The sequence below is a fragment of the Trachemys scripta genome, chromosome 22, assembly GCF_013100865.1.
Source record: "Trachemys scripta elegans isolate TJP31775 chromosome 22, CAS_Tse_1.0, whole genome shotgun sequence".
NCBI lineage: Eukaryota > Metazoa > Chordata > Testudines > Emydidae > Trachemys > Trachemys scripta.
Genome location: NC_048319.1, coordinates 5,714,383 through 5,742,157, shown reverse-complemented (window position 1 = coordinate 5,742,157; position 27,775 = coordinate 5,714,383). Strand labels below are relative to the sequence as shown.

The 27,775-nt window shown below is 52.5% G+C and overlaps 1 protein-coding gene across 2 annotated transcripts in view; it reads left to right on the top strand.

The window, feature by feature from the left end:
* The window catches only part of PALM (paralemmin), a 73,985-nt gene that overhangs the window by 26,311 nt on the left and 19,899 nt on the right, over nt 1–27,775 (top strand). For both annotated transcript variants that reach the window (XM_034755612.1, XM_034755611.1), the window contains exons 2-4: nt 9,525–9,573; nt 15,482–15,562; nt 18,136–18,266. In XM_034755612.1, the coding sequence (XP_034611503.1) occupies nt 9,525–9,573; nt 15,482–15,562; nt 18,136–18,266 (261 nt within the window). The remainder of the gene's footprint in view (nt 1–9,524; nt 9,574–15,481; nt 15,563–18,135; nt 18,267–27,775) is intronic.

Genomic DNA, 27,775 nt, shown 5'->3' with positions numbered 1-27,775 from the left:
GCGTACCATCGATTTATATAAGGGCAATAATATATTCTCCATCTTATTCTCTATCCCCTTTTTAATGATTCCTAACATCCTGTTTGCTTTTTTGACTGCCTCTGCACACTGCGTGGACATCTTCAGAGAACTATCCACAATGACTCCAAGATCTTTTTCCTGTCTTGTAGCTAAATTAGCCCCCATCATATTGTATGGATAGTTGGGGTTATTTTTTCCAATGTGCATTACTTTACATTTAACCACATAACATTTCATTTGCCATTTTGTTGCCCAATCACTTAGTTTTGTGAGATCTTTTTGAAGTTCTTCACAGTCTGCTTTGGACTTAACTATCTTGAGCAGTTTAGTATCATCTGCAAACTTTGCCAACTCACTGTTTACCCCTTTCTCCAGATCATTTATGAATAAGTTGAATAGGATCGGTCCGAGGACTGACCCTTGGAGAACACCACTAGTTACCCCTCTCCATTCTGAGAATTTACCATTAATTCCTACCCTTTGTTCCCTGTCTTTTAACCAGTTCTCAATCCATGAAAGCACCTTCCCTTTTATCCCATGGCAGCTTAATTTACATAAGAGCCTTTGGTGAGGGACCTTGTCAAAGGCTTTCTGGAAATCTAAGTACACTATGTCCACTGGATCCCCCTTGTCCACATGTTTGTTGACCCCTTCAAAGAATTCTAATAGATTAGTAAGACACGATTTCCCTTTACAGAAACCATGTTGATTATTGCTCAACAGTTTATGTTTTTCTATGTGTCGGACAATTTTATTCTTAACTATTGTTTCGACTAATTTGCCCGGTACAGACGTTAGACTTACCGGTCTGTAATTGCCGGGATCACCTCTACAGCCCTTTTTAAATATTGGCATCACATTAGCTAACTTCCAGTCATTGGGTACAGAAGCCGATTTAAAGGACAGGTTACAAACCTTAGTTAATAGTTCCGCAATTTCACATCTGAGTTCTTTCAGAACTCTTGGGTGAATGCCATCGGTCCCGGTGACCTGTTACTGTTAAGTTTATCAATTAATTCCAAAATCTCCTCTCATGACACTTCAATCCATGACCGTTCCTCAGATTTGTCACCTACAAAAGCCAGCTCAGGTTTGAGAATCTCCCTAACATCCTCAGCTGTGAAGACTGAAGCAAAGAATTCATTTAGTTTCTCCGCAATGACTATCGTCTTTAAGCGCTCCTTTTGTATCTCCATCATTTATTTTTCCCGCTAAGGACCAGATAAGGGGATTAGCAACTGGGCTGGGGGTTCTGTGGGGAACCACTGCTGGAAAGACAGGCTGCCCTAGGGAAGCTGGCTAGATTTGTAACTGACAAGGGAGGGGAAGCAATTGTGCAGCTAATATGATCCCAGAGTGCTGAAGACATCAAGTTAGTTTATAATGACACCAGGAATTGGAATCCTTTCAGACAGCACCTGTAATTATTACCCCTCTTATTAATCCGGATTATTATGGTAGCACGCAGGGCCGGTTCCAGGATTTTTGCCGCCCCAAGCAGCAAAAAGAAAGAGTGGGGGGGGGGGGGAAGAAAAAAAAAGCCACGATTGCGATCTGCTCTACCGCCACCGCTTCAGTCTTCGGCGGCGGGTCCTTCGCTCCACGAGGGACTGAGGGACCCGCCGCCGAATTGCCGCAGAAGAGCCGGACATGCCGCCCCTCTCCGTTGGCCACCCCAAGCACCTGCTTGCTGGGCTGGTGCCTGGAGCCGGCCCTGGTAGCACGTAGGGATCCAACAAGATCAGGGCCCTGTTGTGCAAGGTGCTGTACAAACACGGCGCGGTAGCAGTCCATGTCCCGTAGAGCTGACAGTTTAAATGGACAAGACAGGCAGCATGTAGGGGAAAGGGATTTAACACACAAGCAGAGGGCTTGCAGCACAGATGTTAGAATGAGAGGGGCTGCCGCACCTCCTGGCTTGAAGTGGTTTCCATCATATACAGGGTTTACAGTTTAGTTCAGTGGCTCTCAGTACCCCTGGCTTGCAGTTTGCGCAGCAAAGCAAACTAACGATCCAGGGAATTTGATCCCAGTCACCCTATGCCAAAGCACAGCAAAAAGTGGCATAGGGCCCTGTATAAAACTACTGGACAACTGAGTCGGGGATCAGGTTGCAATGTGGTAAAAGGGCATGTTGATGGGAGGTAGCTGTGGTAAGGCCTTGGACTGTCCAGGGTTTTCACTGGAGCTGGTTGGAAAATAACGATTTTTCACGAAAAATTTCAAAAGAAGTAGGAAAAAAAGTTGGTAAGCTTGGCACGGATCGTTTTTGTTTTGTCTTTTCAACTAAAAAATGTTCAGGTTTTCTGACAAATGTTACCCAAAGCCAAACAATTTTGCATTTTCAGTGCTAGAAAAGCTCGATATTTTTTTGTTTCCAAGCTTTTGTTGAAAACCAGGCAAATGTATGCAATGAAAATGTTCATTTACTTGCCTAAACAAGTATCAAGGGACCATTTTCAACCTCTGGTTTTAACTATTCTGGGATGATGGTTCTGTCCTGTCCACATTACAGCTTTGAACCAGGACATAATTGAATCACACTGACTTGATGAATAGATTCATGAATTTAAGGCCAGAAGGGACTGTTATGATCATCTGGTCTGATCCCTGACACAGTCAAGAAGATCAGATGAAGCAAACTTGAGTTTGCAGGAGTCAGACGAGTGGAGGAAAATTGCCGAAGCAAGTTTTTTGCAGGGAGTGGTGCCGGGGTAGGAGGCACCCGCAGCGAGCGTGGTTCAGGGATGTGTTCAGGATGCGGGAAGGTGCCCTTCTCAGGACGGTGAGGAGCCTGGAAAATGTGGAGGAAGATTAGTGGCTCCTGTGTGTTGTGGTCGCTGTTCGTTGTGATGTGACGCTTTGCACTTTGAGGAACAGGCCAGAGAATTTCATCCACTTACTCCTGTACTGAGCCCACTGACTTGCGGTTGATTGAAATATCTTCCAGCTGTGTTTGCTGTTGTGTGTAGCGTAGCGGGGGCTGCAGGTGTCACAGACTAGACGCCCAGAATCAGTAGCCCCTTTTAGAAACGGGGCTGCTGGCTTTATAAGCTGAACTTTGCAAGAGGGAGCTGGCTGGCTGCACGATTCTATTCCCCTGGAAACATATTAGTGTGAGGTAGGGTGTGGGTCACTGTTTTCCGTAGCTCACTTCACTGTAATGGGTTTTCCTTCTGTATCTCATAATGGGGATTCGAGAATAAATGTTCATTTTGTATTCCGCACCCTCTCCCCTGGGAACAATTCCACCCCCAGGCCTATTAAACAAATAACTACACTCCACTGCCGGGTAGTTTTATTACTTATTAGCATTACAGCCGCACCTGGTGGTTCCATCCTGCCCGGGCATAGTGAATGTACCTGCCCCAAAGAGCTCACCACAAAGGAAGGATTATTACCCCCATTGTATAGAAGGGAAACTGAGGCACGGAGCAACTTCTCCAAAGGTAGCAAGAGCAGGGCTGGGAAATGAACCCGCTTCTCTAGGCTCCCACCACAGGGCCGTAACCACTGCCCCAATCTTCCTCTCTGTCCTTGAGCACCTCACCTGGGAGTAGAGGTTTTCGGTAAGAATCGGGGTAGCATAGACAATGGCTGCAGAGGCTTCCTTCACCTCTTAGCTGGCAGGATCCCGTCTGTAGGGGATGGAGTGAGCCGTCTGGAGCCCAAGATCAGAGGTGAGGAGGCTGGTTATGAGGGAAAGAGGCCTGGTAACCTAACAGGCTGGTGTGTGGTGGTGGTGGTGGGCAGGAGGGATGGATGTTATCCGAGCAGCCAGGAAATCCCCCTCTTCTCCCAATGGATTTTGAAGCCCACCCGCAGTAAGTCTTAGCCCCTAGACCTTAGAGGTCACTGGTCTCCTTCTCCCTTCTGGGGCGCCAGCAGCAACACTAGCACCTCCTGTAGGCTGGCGCTGTCTGCAGCGGTAGCCTGTTCTTCCAGCAAACTCTGCTGGGCGCCTTTCTCCTTCCCCTGTGGCCCATTTTGATTCAGCCTTAAAAGCCGGCCAGCCTCTCCCAGCCCTAGCGGGGTGGGAGCCAGGCAGCCGCTCCTGAGTCACTCTGGAAGGTGAACGGTGGGTGGATGTCACATGATCCCCTGTCCTTCAGCCGGCCTGGCACCGGGGCTCGCGTCCAGGGCAGGAGCTCCTGGGACGCACGTTAATGTATTTGCCCTTCACCAGTGGTATAAATTAAGACTACAAAAGCTCCCCCCCACGCCGACACATGCACGTGGTCTCCCTCCCTCCGCTTGATTTGGAACTAGCTGGGCCCTGGGGCATCCACCAGCCGATAAATATGCAAGGCCGTGATTTCACAGCGTGTCCTGTGATCTAGCTTTGGGGGTGGGGAAGGCGCGCTGCACAAGAACCAGGGGTCCCTTTCCCTGCCACTTCCTTTATCGCCCCACAGCGGGGTGCGTGCCGATGTTCCCCACAGCCACAAGTTCTGGTTCTGGGCCAGAACATCCCTCCTGCCACAGCCCTGGGCTGACAGGACCCTGTAGCTGCAGCAGTGCAAGGGAGGCAGGATGGCGGGTGGACAGCTGCGGCCGCAGCCTTTGGGAGATGTGGGTTCAATTCTCCACTCCGCCACTGACTCCCTGTTTGACCCTGACCAAGTCACTTCATCACTCTGGTTTTTCCCCCTCTGTACAAGGGAGGAGAAAAAAATCCTTCCTTGGGCCGTCTTTTCTGTTTCGAGAGTGAGCTTGTGGGGGAGAGAATCTCTCTTCCTCGGCGCCTGTGCTGCACCCAGCAGGAGCTCAGTGAGGGTGGGGGCACAGTTATATAAAGTGGGACGGTGTTAAGGTCTGGGATTTGGGGAAAACTCCCAGCCCTGTGTACTCTGTGTGGCGCTAAAGAGCCGAGGGCGCTGCCCGTAACTCTGTCGCTCAGCCAGAAGTCTGCCTCCCCCACCGATAATGCTAATGGCCCTGGGCCTTTGGCAAACCGCCCCCCAGGCCAGGGGGGTGTTTCCTGCCTCAGCGGCACTTTGGAAACCTCGCTGAGCTTTCAAGGTGCATCTGAAAGTCAGACTCTCCCCCTCCCTCCCACAGGGAGGCATAAACCATCGGGGCCTCGGCCACGTCAGCCGGCTCCACCACGGTTAAAGATCCAGCGGCAGCCGCTCCCGTGGGCACGGAGTCCTGGTCCCCCTGCTTCAGGCACGGTGCCACCGGTGTGGGGCACCCGCCCACACGCCTCCCCCGGCCCCAACGTGCAATCTGCAGCCCCACCCATGACTGCTTAAATCCAGGACCGAGTGTGACCCCATGTGGTGACAAGAGGCAGGACAGGCTGGAACTAGAGAGCCAGAGGGTGTGTCTACACTGCAGCTGAGCCCGGGTCCACAGACTTGCGATAGCGGAGGCTTGTGGGCGCGGGCTAAAAAAACGCTGTGGAAACGTTGCCTTGAGGTTAGGCTTGAACCCCTGAATGGCAACACCCACACAGCTATTTTCAGTGCGCGAGGGAGCCGGCCTGGGAGATCTCCCTGCCAGATGCAGTGTAGACGTAACCTGAAAGAACCCCAGGGTCTGTCCCTGTCCAGCAGCCTCAATAAAGAATCCCCTTTATATTCCCTAGAGCCGAGGCCTGTCTCTTCTCTGCACCTTTTACCATGGCCAAGCAAACCTCAGCTCCCCAGAGGAGCTGGGCCAAGAACTCGTTGTTCGGGTCACTGGCCGGACCAAAACCATTCATTTTGGGTCAACCGCCGATGGAAGTTTTTTTTGGCAAACGGAGAAGTTAAAAAACGTAGAGGAAACAAAACCTTTCACGTTTGAGCTTTTTTTAAAATAAAATAATGGAAGTGAATTACTAAACAAAGTCACTTTGGATTTTTTTTTTTTTAATTCAACCATTGTCATTTTTAAAAGTCTATTTTTAGGGTTTCCCTCCCCTCCCCCAACCACCGCAATTCAGCACACTCAGCAAGTTTCTTGACCTAAATCTTCCTTTATTTATTTATTTATTTTGGCCCCAAAAAAAAAAAAATCCCAGAAAAGTCTGCCAGCGGCTGCCCCAGCTTTGACGGGAGCAGTGAACCTGCGCAGGTGGGGTAAGGTAATGTTACTGTCAATGACCAGCCAGTGGGAGAAGCTGCCACAGAACGTGCTGGGGGCTGTGTCATCATCTTCTCCTGAACCTGGCAGCATTCGGCAGGGGCTATAAATAGACCAACAGGGACACACCTTTTATTGCTGTTGAAACCGTTTGGGCCGGAGCATGTTTCTGGAGGGGTGGGGGCTTCCTGCAGGTGCAACGCCCGCTGCGTGTCTGACTTTGGCAGCAGAGGAAGCCCAGGGAAGCTGGCTACGCGGTGTGTTACTGGCGTGCTTATGAGCAAGGCCCCGAGCGTTACGCGGATCACACTCACAGCGAGGCGACGGGGAGCTTTAGGTGGGTGTTTGACACAGATTTCTGCTGTGCCCCTCACTGAGCCTACAGCCGCACTGCTCCCAAGCCGTGACACTGTTGGGCTTGCTCCTCGGATGGGCGACCTCAGACCACAAAGAGGCTCGTTCCACCCCGCCAGATCCCGTCGCTGTGTGTCTGACAGTGGCGCTTAGAGATCCCAGCTGAGATCTGGGCCCCCTTGTGCTTGCAAGCTGAATAGAGGGGTTTCCCCCTGCTGGAACTGAGCCCCATTTCACACTGCGGGTCCCATGGCAGGGCAGGTAATGAAACCAAGATCTCCTGCCTCCCACTCCAGTGCCTTAACCACAAAAGCAGCCTTTCTGTAGGGAGTGTTCAGATTTGGTTCTGGGCCTGGCTCTGTCTTGAGACACAGCAGGTGTTTTGGCCGGGATGACCTCAAGCCCCCGGGTAGAACCCCAAGGCCAACCACAGGGTCTCTCGGCCCGCAGCATCACTTATTCTGGAGCTGCGGCAAACGTGTCCTCTCTGCCTGCCCTTCGTTGCCCTTGTTTGGCGGCAGCGACAGGCCTGATCCCAGCACTCGGCGAGAGAATCCCTAAGCACGCAGTAGACACGGTCTCGTCGGCAGAGAGGGCAGCAGAAGGGATGGATTGAGCAGGGGGCGTTGCCATCCAAGCTCTGGGACTGGTGTCCTTATGCACCTGAGGGTCTCTTCTTTATTCCAAACTGACACCACCCCGCCTTGGGGAAAGCTCTATAGGTCTGGAGTTTAGGTTCGTCTGGATCACGTCTATCCAGAGGCTGTCTGAGCGACCACCGAGCTCCAGAGTGCTGGGAAGCTCCCGGGGGGGGGGGGGGGGCGGCCCCAGCTTTGCAAGTGTTATTTTGGCACATTGAGCTCCAGGAAGTGAATGGAAACTATCTCCCCACAACAGGCCCTTCTGCAGCCTCCCCCCCCTCACCCCCGGGGCCCATATTACCATTGTAGCTGAATGCCTCACCATCTTACTCAATATATCCTCACAACACCCCGGAGGGGGACAGTGCTCAGTCCCCATTGCACCAGCAGGGGACAGGGGGCCAAGAGAGACTAAGGGATGCAGGAAGCCCCGTGGCAGAGCAGGGAGACAGGGGTTCGATTCCCAAGTTCCCTGCTACTGCCCTAAGCATTAGGCCTCCTTTAACTTGAGCTACACAGTTTGGCCCTAATATGACAGCGAGAACCTCGGGAACAAGCCCTGCAATACCAGTTAATGGGCTCCATACACCCAAGGCCTGGCTGTTGCCAATTATCTGCCAGGATCAGGGCTCATCTGTACTGGTTTTGTGCTGCTTTAACTAGATCAGTTTGAACCTGGTATAGTTAAATTGGTACAAACCTCAGTTATACTAGTCAAAAGGTGTTTACATCCATATAGCTTAGTCCTGGTCCACACGGGGACCGTTTTTTTTTTTTTGGTATAACCTAAGGTGTGAATAAATCCATCTAGTTATACCAGTATAATCCTCCAGGTGGACTCCTGCTAGGGTGTCCCGATTTTATAGGGACAGTCCCAATATTTGGGGCTGTTTTTTATATGGGCTCCTACTACCCCCACCCCCTGTCCCGATTTTTCACACTTGCTATCTGGTCACCCTAACTCCTGCCCCAGTATAAAGATGACCTTTTTTCAGGTTAGCTCATGCGGCTTGGGAAGGGGTTTAAGCTAAACTGAAAAAAGCCACCCTTATACAGGAATAAGCCCAGATCTCCACTACAAATGTTTGCCAACACAGCTGTGTTGCTCTGTGGAGGGTGTGTGTGGAGGTGCAGAGGCGCGATCTTCGGCCAACAGACAAACGTGGGAGGGAAAACAGAGACACAGAGAAGCTAAGTCAAGCTGGGTGAAGTTTTCAGATGAATAACTGATTTGCCAAAAAAAACCACATTTTGAGTATGCTGGAACTTTCTGCAAATTCGGGTCAAATCTGGCAAATAGTTTTGGCTGAATTTTTTTTTTTTTAAAGTTAAACCCTTTCCACTTTTCGTTTCAAGCCGAGGTTTTTGTTTAGAAGTTTAGTGAGTTTGTTCCTTTAAAAAAAAAGGGTAAAATAAACACCCGAACACTAAACGAAACAAACAAAAAACCCCAATCAGTTGGAGTCAAATGAAATATTTTGTTTGACACCCCTCCCCCCAATTTTTCTCAAATGTTTCCATTCAGCCACCAAATTGAAAAATCCGTTCTCCATCCTGCTCTGAGGCCATGTCTACACGACCACGTAGGTCGGTACAACTTGCGTCACTCAGGGCTGTGAATAAACCACCCCCTGAGCAACATAACTCACACCGACATAAGCACCGGTGTGGACAGCGCCATGTCCCACTGATATAGCTATCGCCGCTTGTTGGAGGTGGATTAATGATGTCGATGGGAGAGCTGTAAGCTAAGTGACATGCCCATGGTCACGCAGCTGAGCAAGGAATAGAACTGAAGTTCCAAACCTCTAGCATATGCTGCCTTCTGATTAGGATGCAATGATTTGGGGAGTGCAGCGGGTTTCTATTTTCCTAACTGGATCTTCTCCCTCCCCATTGATTTCACGCCCAAACCCTCCCACCTACCTACCCCGGTTCCTCTGACTTTCCCCGGTGCTGAAGCAGCACCTTGGCAGTTGGGAGCATTCCTCGCCTTCTGCCAGCTCCTCTCCCTGCCTCACAGCTGGCGTGAGCCTGTCTGCAGTACTCTGGAGCAGGCAGGGAGTTGGCTCGTCCACAAAACTCCATTTGTCTGGTTCAAGCCCAGCTCAGGGACACTGAACCCGCAGTGACAGCGAAATCCAAAAGGCCGCGTGGGATCCGGTGGCGGCGCTCGGAGACCCCCATGCACAGGCTGCCCGGCCAAGGAGCGCTCTGCTTTAGCAACAAGTGCACAGACAGGGTAAACAAAGGGCCGAGGGAGGGCTGCAAAGGAAGGGGAAAGTTCAGCCATTGTCTGTGTGCTGTGTCCGGTTCGCTGCAGGCCACAATGATTGTATTCACCGACACACCCTCACAGCATGCGAGAGTCTCCCCTTCCCCAGCTCGTCTCTTGTCCTGCGCTCTGACGCTCCCTGCGTTCGTTTGCTCTCGTTGCAGGATCACGGAGGCCGGCGCCGTTCAGCAAGAGAGGCTGCAGGCCATAGCGGTAAGTGGTCCCGTCCCATCTCCTTCCGTCTTCGATATCGTGCAATGAATCCACCGGGCCTCGAGCAGCAGGTCTGGCTGCAGGTAGCATTTCGTGGCAACGTGACTGGCCCCCCTCCAGACCATGTGGTGGTAATGTCAATGTGCCAAGGCCCAGACCTGGGATGCAGGGCGTCACCCTGGGCTGGAATGAGGGATAAACAGAACGTATTCATGCAGCAGCCGTATAATGCTGGTGGGATCCCTTTCTTCAGGCTGAGTAGCTCTTTCTGTGACCCCAGGGCAATGATCTAAGTACACGGCCCAGGGGGACCAGATAGACCAAGTGAGTGAACCCTGGGCGGTGTTGCAGAGGTGGCTGCACACAAGGGCTGGGTCTTGCCTATAGTTTATACAACACTATAGGCTCATTCAGCGCTCCTGATTGTGCTAAAGCCCCTCTGGCAGCACAAAGGGACCTTAAAGTGGGTGGAAACAGCCCCTTGAGATCATTACACCCCCTCCCACCCGCAGGGGACCTCCCCCGTCAGTGCAGAGCTGGCTGTATGTGTAAGGAGGTGTCATGGTGTGGCCAGAGCATTACAGCTGTTCTCAGTTTCACAAGGCCCGTCGGAGGCCATGGGAAGCGGCGCGTACGTTAGAGTAACCCCGAGGCTGCTCTCCTAGGCGGCCAGGCAGGGCCCTGAACTGGCTCAGGATACGGGGCGTGCAATCTTCCTCTTCTTTCCCACTGTCTCTGCCTTACCTGCAGGAACAAGGGAACGGAGCAGCAGACTCCCAGTCTTTCCGATCGCTGCCCCTCCTCATGGGTCTCGTTAGTTTCCCGTTTCTTCACACCGGCATTGCTGTTTGATAGCCAACCACGGCCATCCCAGAGACCAGTGCCCTGGAGGGAAGGGAAGGTGGAGACCCCAGGGGAGCCTGGGCAGAGAGAAGACAAGGAGACTCAGAAGCTTAATCCTGACAATCCGTTCCTCCCGCGCCCTTCCAAAAATGGCGGCATTGTGATTACAGGGAAATTGTGGATGACTAACGCAAAGAAAAATCGTACAAACGACCAGGAGCAGGTGTCCTAGTTACCTGCTCTGGAACGATGCTGGGCCGGTTTTTGGAGCAGAGGAAAGGAGTCAGGATTCCTGGGTTCTCTTCCAGGTTCTCCCCCTGCTTCCCGCAGGAGTGTGGGGAAATCACCAGGCCTTGGTATCCCCAAGCGAGAGCTACTCGTCTGGGAGGCGGTGAGGCTTAATGGATGAATTCACGAACGGCCTCGCAGAGGCTGGGGTGAAAGGCAAACGAATGTCTGATTGTTCATCGCTATTACTAGTTCCCCAGCCTGGGCAATGGAAAGATGCCCAGGGCCAGATTCTTAAAGGTATTGAGGCTCCGAGCTTCTAGGGTCTGGGGCCCTTTGAATCAGGCCCCACAGGAGGGTGATTTCGTGCTTCCAAACAAGATCCCCGTGCCTACTCAGTGAACGGAGGTTTTGGCAGGGGCTGACTCACTTACCGGTGGCTGTCTAGGACCCAGTAACATGCCGGCTGAGTGAGCCGTAAGGGGCTCCTCCTGTGGGTCTGCCTCCAAACAGCTGATTTCCAGGGCGCACGCATCTGGTGCCAGCTGGGCTGTGGGTGAGGCGAGATTCCCCTGCCTGTTGGCCAATGAGAGCTGATGGGGTTTGAGCTGCAGTCGCTGCTGGCTGTCTGGCTCCTTCCCAGCGGCCTGGAGGTCTGGCGGATGGTGGAGTCAGTTTCTATGGGGCTTTCGCAAGTGTGCAGAGGCATCCGGTCAATGCCGTGGTTTACTGGTGGGGGCCTGACTTCTAAAGCCCAGAGAGAAAAGGGCTGTGTAAGGGAGCAGAAAGGGGCATTATTGTCAAGAGAACAGGAAGCATCATCCAGCAAGGAGCTGAGCACCACGCCAAGCGCCCTCCACTCCCAAAGGATCAGGCCCACGGACATGAGGTCGCTTGTAACGGCAGCTCCCCAGCTCCGGGTGAATGAGGCTGCAGATGCGGAGAGCCAGCCTGGAGGCATGTAACTGCTGGGCCGTGCAGTCTCGGCCTGGTCCTCCTTTGAGACAGAGCCAGGCGTGGTCCTCTCCCCATGGCCGCGTGTTGGCTCCCTGCCCGCACCTTTGTGTGGCCGCCTCGCCTGCCAGTTTTCCAGTCCCCGCTTGCGATCGGGCCGGTCGCTGCCACACAAAGGGCAGATTGTTCTGGGCTGGGGAAAAAAACGTGTGACGCTTCCCAGGATCGGGAACCGACTCGGATGAAATAATCAGGACCGATTCCCAACAATGGGGCAAGGACTGGAGGTGGCTCGGATCTTCTCCGAGGGCTGGGGAAATCCAGTTCTCGTCTCGTTTCTGGGTGGAAAAAGCAAGGCCCAGCCTATGAGGCAGTGAGGTCTAGTGGACAGAGGCTAGCACCCAGGAGATCTGTTTTCTATTCCAATCCCTCTCACTGGTCTGCTGCATGACCTCGAGCAAGTTACTTCAGCTCCGCATCTGTGGACTGGGAGTAATCACGCTTGTGGGAGGTCATTCTGGCTGTTCTAACCCTCTGTGTCCCAGTGCTGATGGGGTTAGAGCAGCACTCCAGCAGGAAGAGCACGGTTGGGGTTAAAGACTTGGGAATCATTAGGAAAGGGATGGATAATAAGACCGAAAATATCATTTTGCCTTTATATAAATCCATGGTACGCCCACATCTTGAATACTGCGTGCCGATGTGGTCGCCCCATCTCATAAAAGATCTATTGGAATCGGAAAAGGTACAGAAAAGGGCAACAAAAAATGATTAGGGGTATGGAACGGCTTCTGTATGAGGAGAGATTAATAAGACTGGGACTTTTGGAAAAGAGCTGACTGAGGAGGGAATATGATGGAGGTCTATAAAATCATGACTGGTGCGGAGAAAGTAAATAAGGAAGTGTTATTTTCTCCTTCTCATAACACAAGAACTAGGGGTCACCCAATGAAATGAATAAGCAGCAGGCTTAAAACAAACAAAAGGAAGTATTTCTTCACACAACGCACAGTCAACCTGTGGAACTCCTTGCCAGAGGATGTGTGAAGACCAAGTCTATGACGGAGTTCAAAAAAGAACTAGATAAGTGCATGGAGGATAGGTCCATCAATGGCTATTAGCCAGGATGGGCCGGGATAGTGCCCCTAGCCTCTGTTTGCCAGAAGCTGGGATTGAGCGACGGGGGATGGATCACTTGGTGATCACCTGTTCTGTTCGTTCCCTCTGGGGCACCTGGCATTGGCCACTGTTGGAAGACAGGATACTGGGCTGGATGGACCTTTGGTCTGACCCATTATGGCCGTTCTTATGTTCTTAAAGACCCAGAACTTGGAGTCGAGGTGACTGGGTTCTTTTTCCAGCTGTGGGGAGAGTAAGATCTAGTGGTTAGAGCAGAGAATTGCGAGTCAGGACTTCTGGGCTCCATTTTCAGCTCTGCTGCTGTCTCACTGTGTATGCTTGGCCAAGTCCCTTCCCCCTTCTGGGCCTATAATGAGATTTCCCTGTCTCACTGTGCTGTTTAGGGGGCTTGACTCATTTGCGTTAATAACGGGCTTGGAGAAGGCATGATAGAAATGCAGCGTGATCTAGTGGATAGGGCACCAGATTGGGAGTCTGGAGCCCTGGGATCTATTGTCCATTCTGCCACTCGCCTGCTGTGTGATGCTGGGTGAGTCACGTCCCCGGCCTGTGCCTCAGTTTCCCCTCCCACTCTTTGTCTGTCTCTGTTTCATTTATAAGCTCTTTGGGACAGGGACTCTCTCTCATCGTGTCTCTGTGCAGCGCCAGGCACGATGGGGCCCTGATCTCAACTGGGCTTCTTGGCTTTATTGCAATAGAAATAATTCATAGTAATAACACTTGAGGTCCGAGTTCACTTTGGCCCTGGGAAAGCAAGAATTCTGGGCATGTGTATGAATGTTGTTCCCTTCAAATGAGGGCAGGCATCAATTGCAAACAAGAGCCGTTATTGTCTGAGCAGCACAGACTCCCATTTAGTCTGAGATACACGTGCTTCAGCCAGTGTAATTAAATTAAAATTCTCCTGGGAGAACACGGGGGGGAAGTGAAGGGCAAATATATTTCATGAAAACCCGTTACACAGCGCAAGTACATTGCAGATGTCCGATGAAACCCGGGGCTGCAGCAAGTTCGTCCACCCATGCTTGGTCCTTCCAGCTGGGACTCCAAGTGGCTGTACAACTAATACTGCGACAGTCATTTATAGAGAGCCTCACTGAGACCAAGGCCCCGTTGTGCCAGGTGCTGTACATGCACCTAGTGTGAGACAGTCTCCTCCCCAAAGAGCTCACAATCGGAATAGACAAAGGATTATTATCCCCATTTTACAGATGGGGGAACTGAGGCACTTGTCTAAGGGCAGGGGAAGTCTCAGGGCTGCTCTACTGGCCCACTAACTGTGGATCCGCAGGGCCTAGCGATGCCCCAGCTGGGCCTGTCGCAGCGGGAGCGAGACCGAACCCGTGGCAGATGCGCGGGGGATCTGAAGGGGAATGGGGAATTCCAATCGCAGCTGGAGGGCCTGGGCCTCGATATTTGTTCTTTCCTTATGGCCTTCCTTAATCTGAAAGGAAAAACCTCAAGCATGTTTGCTCTGAGTGCATGGAGTAGACGCCATAGCTGCCCTGAGATCAGTCGTTAGAACGTACCTCAGTCGCTGTCGCTCAAAAGCTAAGTACAGCCAATCGATCCAGGCCCAAACACCAATCCCAGACCGTGGGGCTCGGAAATCCAGGCCGTCGAGTCCGGCAGCCATTCCCCTTTCTCCAGGCATCAACGATTTAGGATGCATTCGGTCACACATAGTGCAGCTGTGGGGCATTGGCTGTGTAGCTGCCAGGCATTGGTGCAGCGGTTTATTGTCAATGTAGCTGTTGTGCGTTGGTTGTGTAGTGCCTGGTGTAGTTGTTGTGCCTGGTTTGTTTAGGTGCCGTGCATTCTTTGCGTAGTTGTGCGTTGGGTAGGTAGCCGGTGAGCATTGCTCGTGTCGTTGTGGATAGGGCCGTTGTCGAGCGTTGCTTGTTCGTGTAGCGGTTGTGCATTGTGGCGGTGGTGAGCGTTGGGAGTGTCGCTGCCGCGCTCGGTTGGTGTTGCTTGTTTGCATCGCTGTGTAGTTGTGAAGCGTTGTTTGTGTAGGTGTGGAATGTATGTGCCGCTGTTTTGCATCGTGTGTGTATTTGTTGTGCATTGGGTAGCTACAATTTCCGGGTAAGATAAAAATGAGGACAAATTATGCGGGGGGGCAGGGGGGAATGGAAGGAACAAACCCTAAAGGAGAGAGAGAAAAGCAGAACAACATGGAGGGGGCCTGCCCCATCCACGCCTCCTGCATACCACAGTGATGGTGCAGCGGCAAGGGCTGAGACAGGAGAAATCTCAGCTGTTGTTGAGGGGTGGGGAGGGGAGGGAGGGGAAGCAATTTCTTGAGTCAGTGAGAAAGGTCAGTCCAGTTAATTGCCTCTGAAAACTTCAGGCCAGATCCCCAGCTGGGGTAAATCAGCCTCGCTCCCATTGGCGTAAATGGGGCTGTACCGATCTACACCTGCTAAGGACCCAGCCCGACACCTGTCCACCTGGTAATGGAAACTGTCCCACCTGTGCCTCCCCATGAGCGCTGGAGCTCAGCAGCTTTGCAGGTTGCAGGAGGGACTGACTGAATCGCTGACCCACGGGGGAAATGGCTGGAGACCTGACCGAGGGCCCGTGTTTAAGCGCACGGGTGAGCCAGCCCCCCTGAAGTCAATGGGACGGCCTGCCTTCGGAAAGCTAAATCCAGCCACGTCTGTCCTAACAAACATGATTACCACGAATTCATCCTTTTCTTTCCCCCTGTCCCTTCTTCATCTTTTCCTTCTACGCTCAGGAGAAGAGGAAACGTCAGATCGAGATCGAAAATAAAAGGCGGCAGCTCGAAGACGACAGGCGCCAGTTACAGCACCTAAAGGTAGCAACGCAGATCTGGGCCCAATGCCGCAGGGCTGAACCTGAGCGGGACCCGAGCCAACCGCAAAGCATGCCCCAAACCTCAGCCCAGTGTCGCTGAGAGAGAGGGTTCGGGGTTTGCCTGGGCCTTACGAGACGTGGGGTCAGTTCCCAGCTTTGCCACTGACTCCCTGTCCAGCCTTGGGCAAATCACTTAGCACCAGATTGGTCAAGGTATTTAGGTGCCTAACTCCTCATTTTGGGGGTTAGGCACTGAAATATGTTTAAAAATCTGGCTTGGAGCTTCTCTAGGCCTCCGGTGCTACCTGTGAAGTGGGGTAATGCTACTGCCCTTCCTTACAGGCTGTTGGGGGGTGAATGAAGACTGTGAGGTGCTCAGGAGAGCACAGAGGTGGACACTTTTCACATGGTTAGTGGGGTGGGGGAACCATTCCCCAAAAACTGTGCGACCCTTAAAATGTGCTTTATCCTTTATCCACCTTCCCCTCTGCACGCAGGTATTCAGTTCAGTGTTTCCTTGCACGGTCACCTCCCGGGGGAGGTATGATGGACTTGAGCAGCATTTCTCAAACTGGGGTCCGCGGACCACTGGGGGTCCCCGAGGGTACTCTGGGGGGTCTGCGGGCCCCGCTGATCAACTCCTCCCCTTCCCTCCCAGTGCCTCCTTCATGCTGGGGAACAGTTCCCCGACGTGAAGGAGGCGCTGGGAGGGAGCGGGAGGAGCAGGAGCCCTGGGTCCGTGCCGCTCCTGGAAGCAGCCAGCAAGTCCCTGCAGCCCAGGAAGGGGACAGGGGGTCTCCGTGCGCTGCCCTCATCCCAAGCGCTGACTTGTGAAGTGTGGCCAATGGGAGCTGTGGGGGCGGTGCCTGCGGGCAGGGGCAGCATGCGGAGACCCCCTGGGCCCCCACCTAGGAGCCACTGCCAGAGGGATGTGCCGGTTGCTTTCGGGAGCAGCCCAAGGTAAGCGCCGCCCCCCTCACCTCCTCCAGCACCCCAACCCTCTGCCCCAGCCCAGAGCCTGCACCCAAACTCCCTCCCAGAGCCCGCACCCCTCCTGCACCCCACCCTCCTGTTCCAGCCCTGATCCTTCTCCAGCACCCAAACTCCTTCCCACACCCCCTCCTGCACCCAAACTCCCTCCCAGAGCCTGCACCCCTCCTGCACCCCAATCCCCTGCCCCAGCCTGGTGAAAGTGAGTGAGGGGGAGAGTAAGTGACGGGGGGGGGGGCAAGGGCTGAGTAGGGGGAGCTTGGGGGTCCCTGAAAAAATGTAAATCAAAATGGGGGTCCTCGGGTTGCTAAAGTTTGAGAACCGCTGGCCTAGAGGGTGAGCGATTAATATTGCCATGCGTTGCTGCAGCTTTACAGATCGGGGGTAACAGGAAAAGCTCCAGGATGCAGACGTGCCGCTTTGAAGGGCTTCCTCTGAAGGGTTTCCGTCGTGGAACGAGCAGCTTGGAGACCAGCCATCTCCCTGCTCGCTTGAGCCAGGTGGCAAAGTCTGGGGACTGACCCTAATGACTCACCTGCCCTAAGAAACGTGCCGTGGCACGGGACATCCCGCTGGCTAGAAACAGCTGCCATCGCCTGCAGACTAACCCACTGGGCTTTGGGTTTCCCCAAAGGCCTGATCTGAATAGCATGGTTAGGACAGGGCCTGGCTCTGAGTGCGTCTCTGGAGAAGGGAAAGCAGTATTTTCCCAGCACAGAGAACGTCCCTCGCTCCTCACCTTCTGCACTGAGACTGCTCGGCTGTGCCCGAGCATCTCTGACTTGGGTTGGGAAGGGCCCTATGCTTTTCTGATGAGCCCCAGACTGCACGAGGTTTGAAACCACACCAGCGTAGCAGGCCATGGCAGTATATAGAGACACTGTGGTCATTGGTGGGGCTTGAACCTACAACCACGAGTACCCAAAGCCTATGCTGCTACTGGGAAAGTACTTTTGGATGAAAAAGTGTTAGCCAGCTCTAGTGGGTGGTTTGGTTTTCCTAGGTGGGAGGGAAGGAGTTAATGGAGAGTTTGACCCGAGTGAGAGGGAAGTGGTGAATTCACCATCTCTGGATGTCTTCAGATCAAGATTAGATGCCTTCTTGGAAGTGGCTTTAGCCAGCATGATTGGGCTTGATACAGGAGTGACTGGGTGAAATTCTAAGGCCTGCGGTATACAGGTCAGACTAGCTGTTCTAATAGTCCCTTCTGGCCTTAAGCTTGATGAAGACACCGGAGGGTTCACGCTCAGATGCTAGGATGATGGGCAGCAGTATAGACAGATTCAGCCCCATGATGCAGACTGACGTCCTTGCTGGCTCGTGTTCTGCAGGGCCATTAGCCCCTTGCTAATGTGTGTTCCTGGTAACACTCCACCCACCCCCAGCGGCTCTCCCATTGCAGGTAGCGGTAGGAGGTGTCATGGTACCACTCCAGGAGGCCAATTAGGAGAGACCCCAATGCTCAGCCTCCTCCCTGCTATGTTGGTGGTGCAGCATTGGAGCCCAGGTTCTCACACCAGTATCCCTAGTGCAGAGGGAGGAAAGTAACCGGTCTCTCTGTGTTCCCCTCCAAACCCTACCTAGTCCAAGGCTCTGAGGGAGAGATGGCTGCTGGAAGGAGCCCCGTCGTCCGCCACCGAGGAAGACGAGGCCATGAAGAAGCAGATGCAGGAAGACGAAGTGAAGACCAAGGAGCTGGAAGAAACCATCCAGAGGTAATGGCAAAGGAGTATAGGGAGGGAGGGAGGGCACTCCCCAGAGGTGAGGGGAGCGGGAGGCCATTGGTGGGCACAGAGTAGGTGGGAGCTGGTCCCGAGAAGAAAGTAGCAGGATACCAACAGCTACACCGAGAGCTTGGAGGCAAATGAAGGTGCTAGTTGGTTTTGCACCAACAACTCACTTCCCCACACCCTTCACCCCACCCCTGGTCTCCCTGCATGCCCCTTCCCTGGCCAGTCTCTGGGATGTCACCAACACTTGTAGCCCCACTTGTGAGGGCCATACAGAGCAGCTGGAAGAAGCCATGTCCTTCAGGGCTGATGGGACTATCACGCACAGGAGACCCAGTTCCCTTTGCACGTGGCTCTTGCTCGGAGAAACAGCCACCTGGAAAGGGACCCAGATTCACAGCACAAGCCTCAGACCGCACAGAACACACAATTCTGGAGCGTTCGTCTGGAGTCTGAGGCAGCGTGGTTTGAGCAGGTGCCTTCGAGTCAGGATGCTTGAGTGCTTGGCCTGACTTGGGGAGGCAGTGTGATCTAGTGGTTAAAGTGGGGGTGAGGCACCAGGGCTCCGTTCCTGGCCCTGCCTCCAATTTTATTTGTGAGACCTCGGGCAAGTCATCTAATCTCCCCGTTTCTCCGTCTGTGAAATGGAGAACGGGTCCATCCCTACCTAGGGCTTTGAGATTCTCCGATAAGAGGTGGTAAATATAAGATATTCTTATAACCGGGCTAAATCCTGAGCTCTTGACTCAGATCTTACTCAAGCAAAGCCCCTGTGGCAATCACTGGGAATGTTGCCTGAGAGAGAACTGCAGGATTCGTACCCCCGCTCGCAGTGTGTTCGTGTTGAACCCCTGCAGATACCTCGTGCTATTTTGGCTTCTCCAGTCCTGGAGTGTCTGCGGTAACTGGGGCCGGGTGTCAGGGGGAGAGCTGTGCACAGCGGTGCGGGCTTTGGCGGGGAATAGGGTGGAGGGGAGCTGAAGGGGGTAGCTCAACTTCTTCAGGCGCATCCAGGCGGCAGGGTGTTGCCAGGAAATACAACGGACTTGCGCTCCCTGTTCCTTGCACCACCTCCCACACAGGAGAGCGTCTGACACACACAGCTGAACATTCCAAGTTCCCTCCCTCCGGGAGCTGCTGACCGTGGCAGTTTTCCCATCCTCTCCCCCAAGCAGTGGAGAGCGAAGCCCCTTTCGCTGTCTGTGCATCTTGGTCTGCAGCCCTATCAAAGTCCGGAGGTTTTTTTTTTCCCAGAGCCGCCCTCCTCGTCCTCTGTCACTTTAAAGCCTCCCTCCCCACCCGTACAGCAGCCTTGACCTTTTGACTCTGGTACGCTGGAAGCGAGGGCGGGTGGGAAATATTCCATCTAAACTGTTTTGGGCTGGAAATCAGGGAATTCAATTAAATGGGATTTTGCGCAAAAAGTTTCTGCAGGAAGTTTCAGTTGAGCATCGAACCTCGATGCTGTGATTGCGAAATGCTGCCCCGGTGCCTCGGAGGAGTTACAGTTTGGGTGTCCTGGGCTCCCGTTCGGCTATGTGGACAGGGCCTCTCAACCAAACTTTCCCTCCCCTGAAGCCTCGTGGATGTATGACTGCCATGATACACCTCCCTCCCCTGACCAAAATGAACCAGGGTTTGGAATAGCAGCTGGTGACGGGTTGGGATCACAGAGCGCTGAATGTAGAGAACCTGGGGGTGGAATAGCCGGGGGCGATGGGTCAGGACTGAGCTGCAGTGGAGATGGTCATATAACATCTGGCCTCGCTAACATTGGCCATCTCCAGCCCGTACTGTTCATAGAATATCAGGGTTGGAAGGGACCTCGTCCAACCCCCTGCTCAAAGCAGGACCAATCCCACGACAGATTTTTGCCCCTGATCCCTAAATGCCCCCCTCAAGGATTGAACTCACAACCCTGGGTTTAGCAGGCCAATGCTCAAACCACTGAGCTTTCCCTTCCATTTCTTAAGTGCTAAATTCCCTCCTGGTTCAAAGGCCAAGCAGTTTGGTTTTCCCCTTGGAATTTTCTCCTCATGCAGAGGGGATTTCAGAACGCACTTGCTTTGCCCTTGTTGGGGGAGGCCGATAGCCATACGCCCAGCACCCTAGAGCACCCATCAGCGGCAATTAGGAGACGACATTATTTAAAGTGAAAATCCAATAGAGATTGGGAGGGGGAAAGGGGGGAAATTGAATCCATCAGGAACCTGGGATGCTGTAATGCTGCCCCCGGGGAGGTATGCCTGAACACAGATGGCCTCGCTCCCCCAGCTCGCTCCCTAATGGCATTTGTGCTTTTCACGTTGCTAGAGGCTGCGGGAAGCTTCCCAGCTAGACACACAAACTCAGGGCTGAGGGGCGAGGAGCACTTGGTGCCAGGGACAAAGATCCATGACAATCTACAGTAGAGGGATGATCCTAACGTTGGCTGGGAGGGGGGCCCATTAGCTGGGCCTTTCCCATCTCTAGCTCGGCGCTCCTATGAGTCTGTGTCTTGCATCCGTCTAGAGCCATTTTGCTTTCTCAGTCTTGGGGGCAAAGTGGGTTTATACAGCCTCTGCTGATCTGTGTTCCTGAAATTGATGAGCGCCGAACGCCTGCCCCCTCACCACCTACGCTCTGCCTTCCCCTTCCCCTCCACAGATGACAAAGGGGACATCCCCAAGGAGGCAGCACCACCATCCACAGACAAATTGGACTCTGCATTTCACAGCAATAGGGTGACCAGATGTCCCGATTTTATAGGGACAGTCCCGATATTCAGGGCTTTTTCTTATATAGGCGCCTCTTACCCCTCACCCCCTGTACTGATTTTTCACATTTGCTATCTGGTCACCCTACACAGCGAGCACAAATCCACCCTGCGGTTTCAATGAGATGTCACCGAGAGCAGAATTTAACCCGTCTGTGCATTGTTACCTACGTCCTCAATGTCTTCATTAGACAGAGTGGGAAGTCTTGCCTATTTCAAAACGTGCAACAATTTCCCCTTTGAAATCAAGAGGAGATTAAGCGGGGACACGAGAGCGGTCTTCAAACAGTTGAAGGGCTGCTATAAAAAAAGATGGAGAAAAGTTGCTCTTTCTTGCCATCGAGGGCAGGGCAAGAGGCCATGGGTTCAAACGACAGCACAGCAGATTTAGATGAAATCTCAGGAAAAAGGTCCTGGCTGTAAAAACGGTAAGACGATGCCTCGGGAGGCTGTGAAAGCTCCTTCACTGGAGGTTTTCTAAAGGAGGCTGGACAGCCATCTGTCTTGGATGGTTTAGACACAACAAATCCTGCATTTTGGCCGGGGGTCAGACTAGATGACCCTGTAAGAGGTCTCAGGGATGGGGCGGTCACTTTCAGACTCCTTAGAACTCTCAGTCGCCAATCAGAGTACACTGAAGCATGTATGTGATCTGATTGGCTAATGGCCTGGCTAGCACTGATTCCTGGGGAGGAAGGTATGGATTCCCCCACCAGCTGTGATCTGGGATTTGTCTCCTGTATGGAGCAGTGCGCATGTGGTATCAGACATTTATTGTTATCTAGTAGGTGGCATTGGCTGGATAGTCGGGAAGAAGTCGGACCGCTGTTTAGCTTCCCAGTGGATATTGATCACGGCAGCAACCAAATCTGGAGTGCTGGCTTTGCAGTCGTATATCTTAGGAGACTTCGATGAGTTAGAAGGAAAAGCGAGAAACGTTTACCCTCTCCCAGTAACCTCCTTCCTGTTCATTCAGCTGCCAAAGAGCAGAAAGAAAAAGCCAGCAGCAAAGAAGGTTTGCTAGGAGAGGTATCCCAGCAGCCAGAATGCAGTAAATTACTCCCTCTCCGTCATGCTGGTCATTAATTACAGAGGATCAGTGCAGATATAGGTCAGATCCAAAGAGGCCATTGTCCCTGTTTTAATGGCACAATGGATTTTTCAGAGACTGGAGAGGGGAAGGGCGCTTTACGCACAGGAGACAAAAATAAAAATCTGCTGAAGGGGACACTGTCAAAGTAAAAATTGTGCGTGTCCAGGCCGGATGGTGATCTAAGCTATATGGGTACAAATCTGGAGGAAGTTCACTGACATCCCGGTTCTATACCAACAGAAGTGAGGTCAGAATGAGGCCTCTTTGTTTAAAAATTCCCTGCCTGAATTGCTAATAACTAGAACTAGTTGAGAAACGGGGACAGGTTTTTATGAGAAATTGTGAAGCTTTTCGAGGCAACAAGCTCGGCAACATTTGTAATATTTCATCTGACTAATAACATAACAAGTATTTCAGCTGACTAATCACACCGAAAACCCACGGAGCGCGATTTTAGTCTGATCCAAAGCCCGTGGATGTCAATGAAGGTCTTTTCATTCCCTTTGATTGTTTTGGGGTCGAAACCTTGCACCGTGTTGGTTTCAGTGAGGCTGCTCAGCTGTAACAAGGATTACATTTGCCCCACGTCCACTTTGCCAACTCTCGCAATTTAATTTTTAATTTATTGCGAGTCTCGTGATGTTTGGAGCTTTTCTTAAATTGCCAGCTCCTGGAGTCATGTGAATATAGAAAAATCTTGGCTTTTATTTTAAAAAAGTTTCTGACCTTCATGGGTGCAGAGAAAAGTTTGAAAGCATGACCTGTGAGTGACCTAAAGGCTCCCAAACCAGAAAGCAAATACCCAAGCTATATTATTTATTTAAATCTCATGATTTTAAGCCAATATTTTGGTTCTTATGGGGCCGGACTCCTGATTCTTGCATGCTTGAGCATAGCAATACTGCAGTTTTAAAAATCTGATTTCATTCTCACTACTGATATGGTTTGTTTGTGGAGGATTTTTTTGTTTTTGTTTTTTTGCATTTTACTCAGGTAGCGAAACTAGTCTCATTGGTTTCACTTCCTAGTTTTCACCGCAGGATGCTTTTGTGATCTGGAGCCCATTGCTGCAGGGTGGGCTGTTCCAAGCCTCCCCAAGGAACTGTTTGCAAAACTGATGCTTGTTTTAAACATTTTCGTGTTCGGCTTAGTGCTTTGCAAAGGTAGGGGAGTCCCCGGAGCAGCTCAATTTCATCACATGTACACCAGGTATATTTTCATCTGTGAGTAAGGAGAGGGAAAGCACTGGACGGGGACTCAGGAGATCTGGGTTAATTCTCAACTCTGCCACCAACTCAGTGTACGACCCTGGCCAAGTCCCTTAGGGGAGGTCTACATTGTAATGTAAGCCCAGGGTTGGTAGAACTTGAATGAGCAGATCCTGGGTTTGTTAACCTAGGGCTTAGTGTTTACATTCATTTGTAATCACAGGTTAGGAATTATTAAACCCTGGGGCTCCAGCCTCTACACTGCCTTATGCAGGCCCAAATCCAACCACCCGTATCCCAGACTTCCTAGCGCCCTCCCAAAATGTGGCCATTTTAGCACTTTGTTCATGGTGCAGTGTTAGAAAACATTACTGTCCACCAAACTTGACTGTCCACAGGACTGAGAATGTCGACCCATGGGATCGTTGGATACTTCTGGCAGATTCCCAGAGTATGAGTCCAATGGGGCTGTGTCTACATTGCAAGGCAATAGGCCTTGAACCCTGGGTACCGGCTTGACTGAGGCGCTCAGACCCTCCACCCCGTGGGAGCCTGAGTTTGAACCCTGGGCTTACGCTGGGTGCGTCTACACTGCAGTGAAATACCCGTGGCCGGCCCACGTCAGCTGACTCAAGCTCACGGGGCTCGAGCTGCAGGGCTGTAAAATTGTGGTGTAGATGTTCGGGTGTGGGCTGAAGTCTGAGCGCTGGGACCCTGCGAGAGGGGAGGGGACGCGAGTATGTAGCCAGAGTTCTGGATGGGCTTGTACGGCCCACGCTGCCCCATCTTCACTGCTATCACACGGGCAGGCCGACCCGCACGGCAGCCGCACCGCCGATGGCTGTGTAGACACACTCTACCATTCTAGCACTAGCGGCTGCAGCTCGAAAACGTGACCCCTGCAAAGTTCAAAAGCGAATAAGGCAAATAAAAGACTCCTGGGGCATTTTAAAAAACCTCCTCATTTTTAAGCCAGTCTCCTGAGTTTCCGGGACTTATCTCAGGAGTTCTGGTGGCCATGGTGGTTTCTCCTTCTGTAAAATGGGGCTAATAAAACTCCCTTTCTCCCACCCTTTGCCTGTTTAAGCTCTCAGTAGAGGGGTTTTCTCTTAGGAGGTGTGGGCCCATCACTGCAGAGTTAACGCGAGCGATAGCCTCGCTCAAGTGAGAGCATCCACACTGCAAAGTAACACTAGCTACACAGAGTGGTCATGTTAGCTGCGGGTGAGTTATGCTTACTCCCGCTGTCGCCTGTATCCCCCGGCGGGCCAGCCATCTTGAGCTAGAAGCAGCCCCGACCTCGGGTTAAGGGGCTTTGCGTGTGGATGGGATCGAATTGGGGCAACACTTGAGTTAATTGTGCCCGGTTTAACTTCCAGTTCAAACGGGAATTAGCCCGGGGACGTTCTCTGGCCAGTGCTGTGGAGGGGTTCAGACAGGATGACCGTAGAGGTCCCTTCTAGCCTTATGATCTGTGAGTGTTTGCCGCCTTGTTTGTACAGCGCCTGGCACGAAGGGGTCCTGGTCTGGCTGTGGCCTCCATGTGCTGTTTTATACAGATAACAAGAACAGTTATCTGTGATCTATTGAGTTATCCTGGCCAAAGTGGAGTAACAGAGAGAGGCGAGCCAAGCTAGGGAGTTGTAAAATCCTCAGCTCAATCCATGATCCAGTGGTCAGTTCATTAGCCTAGAACCTGTGAGACCTGGATTCCGCTTCCTCTGTGGCTTAGGGCAAGACGCTTTGCCTCTTAGTGCCTCATTCCCCATCTGTCCAGCGGGGATTACAGCACTGCCCTGCCTTACAAGGGTGCTGTGAGGATGAATACATAAAAGATGGTCAAATGCTTGGAGATCTACCGAAAAGCACCCTATAAGAGCTAGGTATTTATTTCTATTGCAGGAATGCCTAGGAGCTGCCATCACAGACCTGGGGTGCTAGGCGCTGTACAAACACAGTCCCTGCCCCAATGATCTTACGCTCTTTAAATGTCCAGTGAATGGCTTTTGTCCGAAGCTACATTTTCTTCTACCCTTTGCAGCCCCGACACTGTCACCAGAATTTATCAGATTCTGTAGCTGACAAATTTCAGCTTTTTAAATCTTCCCGCAATAAATGGTTTTTGTCGTCGGGCCAGCTCCGTCAACGGCCGCCTTGTTTTCCTGGTTATGATTCAACCCTCTGTAGAGATGGGAGGAAAAAATGGGGTTTGCCGATAAGTTGTTTGGTGATTAAAAAGGCAAAATTGAGACAAACACTGGAGACTCCTCTGACCGCAGGCGCTTAGGGGGAGACAGAGGGCGAGCACCGGTTAACGCTATCCAGTGTAATCCCACTGCTTTGCTTTCCGTTGAAAAATGAAACTCTCAGTAATGTTAGCACTTTATCTTTCCCTAAACACCTACTGGCAGAGGATGGCCAAGTGCTTTGTAGCTAATGGATTAGCTCACAGCTCCCCTGTGCGGTAGATATCGCTATTGACTGGTAGGTAAACTGAGGCTCAGCGCAGTGACGTGACTTGTCCAAGGTCACGTAAGCAGCCAGGAATCCATGCTGTGTATCTTGACGCCCAGTTGCCTGCTCGACTCACTTGACCACACTCCCCCTCCCAGAGTAAGAGAAGAACCCAGGTGTCCCGACGCCGGTTCTTCTACTCTGACCACTAGATCGCACTCCGCTCCCCGAGCTGAGGCTAGAACTCTCAATCGTATGATGTAACCACCAGCAAACCCTCACCTCACGCAGAAAAATTGCAGCGGGGGATTGCCCTTGTTCTGACACATCACCCTCTGCCCAGCCTGTCCCTCCCCTTTCTCCCACCAGCTCCATAACTTTCCTCCTCCTGCAAGCTCTCAATCCCACTGAGCTCCAGCGGCCAGACGTCGCTGAGCAGCCCAGACCAGGGTGGCCCTTTTCCAAACCGGGATGGTATTTTTGTCCTTTTTTTTTATAAGCAGCAGGAGATGCTGTTGTCCCGGTGGCAGCGCTGTGTGAATGGTAAGTGTGGTGAGGTGCAAAGCCTTGAAATAAGTGGCCCGCAGGATGCAGTGACCGAGGGCCCCGATGCTGCAAAGGCATCCGCGCGGACAGATCCACCCGCAGGGGGTCAGCAGACAGAAGGGTCTGCCTGCCTGGGATCCCTTTGGCAGATGGTAGCTTAAGTGACACCGGTTCATCAATTTACACAATCCACTCCCAAATGTCTGCATCTCTGCTCCAACATGCTCCACCCCAGGGCATGAGAGGAGAGATTCCTGATCTTCAGAAAGGGCCACGCCCCTGAGCTGCTCTGAAAATCCCGGCCATTGAAGGTGCTTCGGTTGGGCCTCCAGAAATGGAAACGCCCCAAATCACTAGCCACTTAAAAAAAAACAACCAATCTTGTGCTGCCGGCCCAATGGACTAGAGCGTCCACTCTCAGAGCCCTGGGCATTGGCAGAGAGCGTGTGGCACGTGGACAGGACACTTGCAGCTCCCTTTGCCGCCTGATTCAGCCAGGCCTTCAGCACGTGCTTAGATCCCATCAGCTTCAAGGGGCCTGGGTGAACTTGGAGGGCCAGCGAAAAGGGGTAGGCACCACCGAAGCCCTCAAAATAGAACTTATATGGCGCCTAGGCCTTGTGCTCCCTCCCTTACGGATTCACTTCCTGCGGGCAATGTGGCAGGAATAGATCTTGGGGCAGAATCTGAATGAGGACGGAGGCGGGTGGCTTGGCAGTCCAGAGCTAGGAGGCTGCTCCGTGCCGTGGGAGTGATGGGGAAGAGGTCACGGAGGTAGCTGTAGGAGAAATTGGGCATCGTGGCTGGAGTGGAGGGGGCAGGGGGCGATGCTCCCCTAAGAGGATTTAAGGAGTTGGATGGGGGTCTCTCCCTTGGGGACTTTGCTTGGCAAAATGGCAACATGGACAGCCATATCCTCAGGGGGTTGTAAATCGGCATTGGTCGATTGACTGCAATGGAGCTATGCCAGTTATACCAGTTGAGTTTCTGGCCCATGAAACATCTATCTGATGGTCTCCATACCCTCCCTCCTGTCTGTCTGTCTGTCGCGTCTGTCTGTCTAGCGCCTCCAGCCATGGGTGGGTTCCACCAGTTAAACGCAGGCGATGGGGTCCTTTCCACCCCTCTCTCTCTCCCACACTCACAGCCCCATTTGAATTTGAGGGCGACATAAATAATCATCTGCCCATCAGAGGAGCTCTCCAGCTCTAGATCCCACCCACAGCCTTTAGGCAGTCGCTCGCGTTCCTGTTTCGCGGGGGTTTGCGTCGTACCGATCGGCCCTCTGCAGGGTTAGCAAGGCGTGCTTCGTGCGATGGTGAAAACAGGCCCTTGCGTGAAGCCAAGGAAATGAGCAACAACAAAACCCGGGTGGGTTGGTTTGAATCCGGCGTGAGTCCGCGGGTGGGGGCGGGTTTGGGGTTGGCTGAGCTCAGGC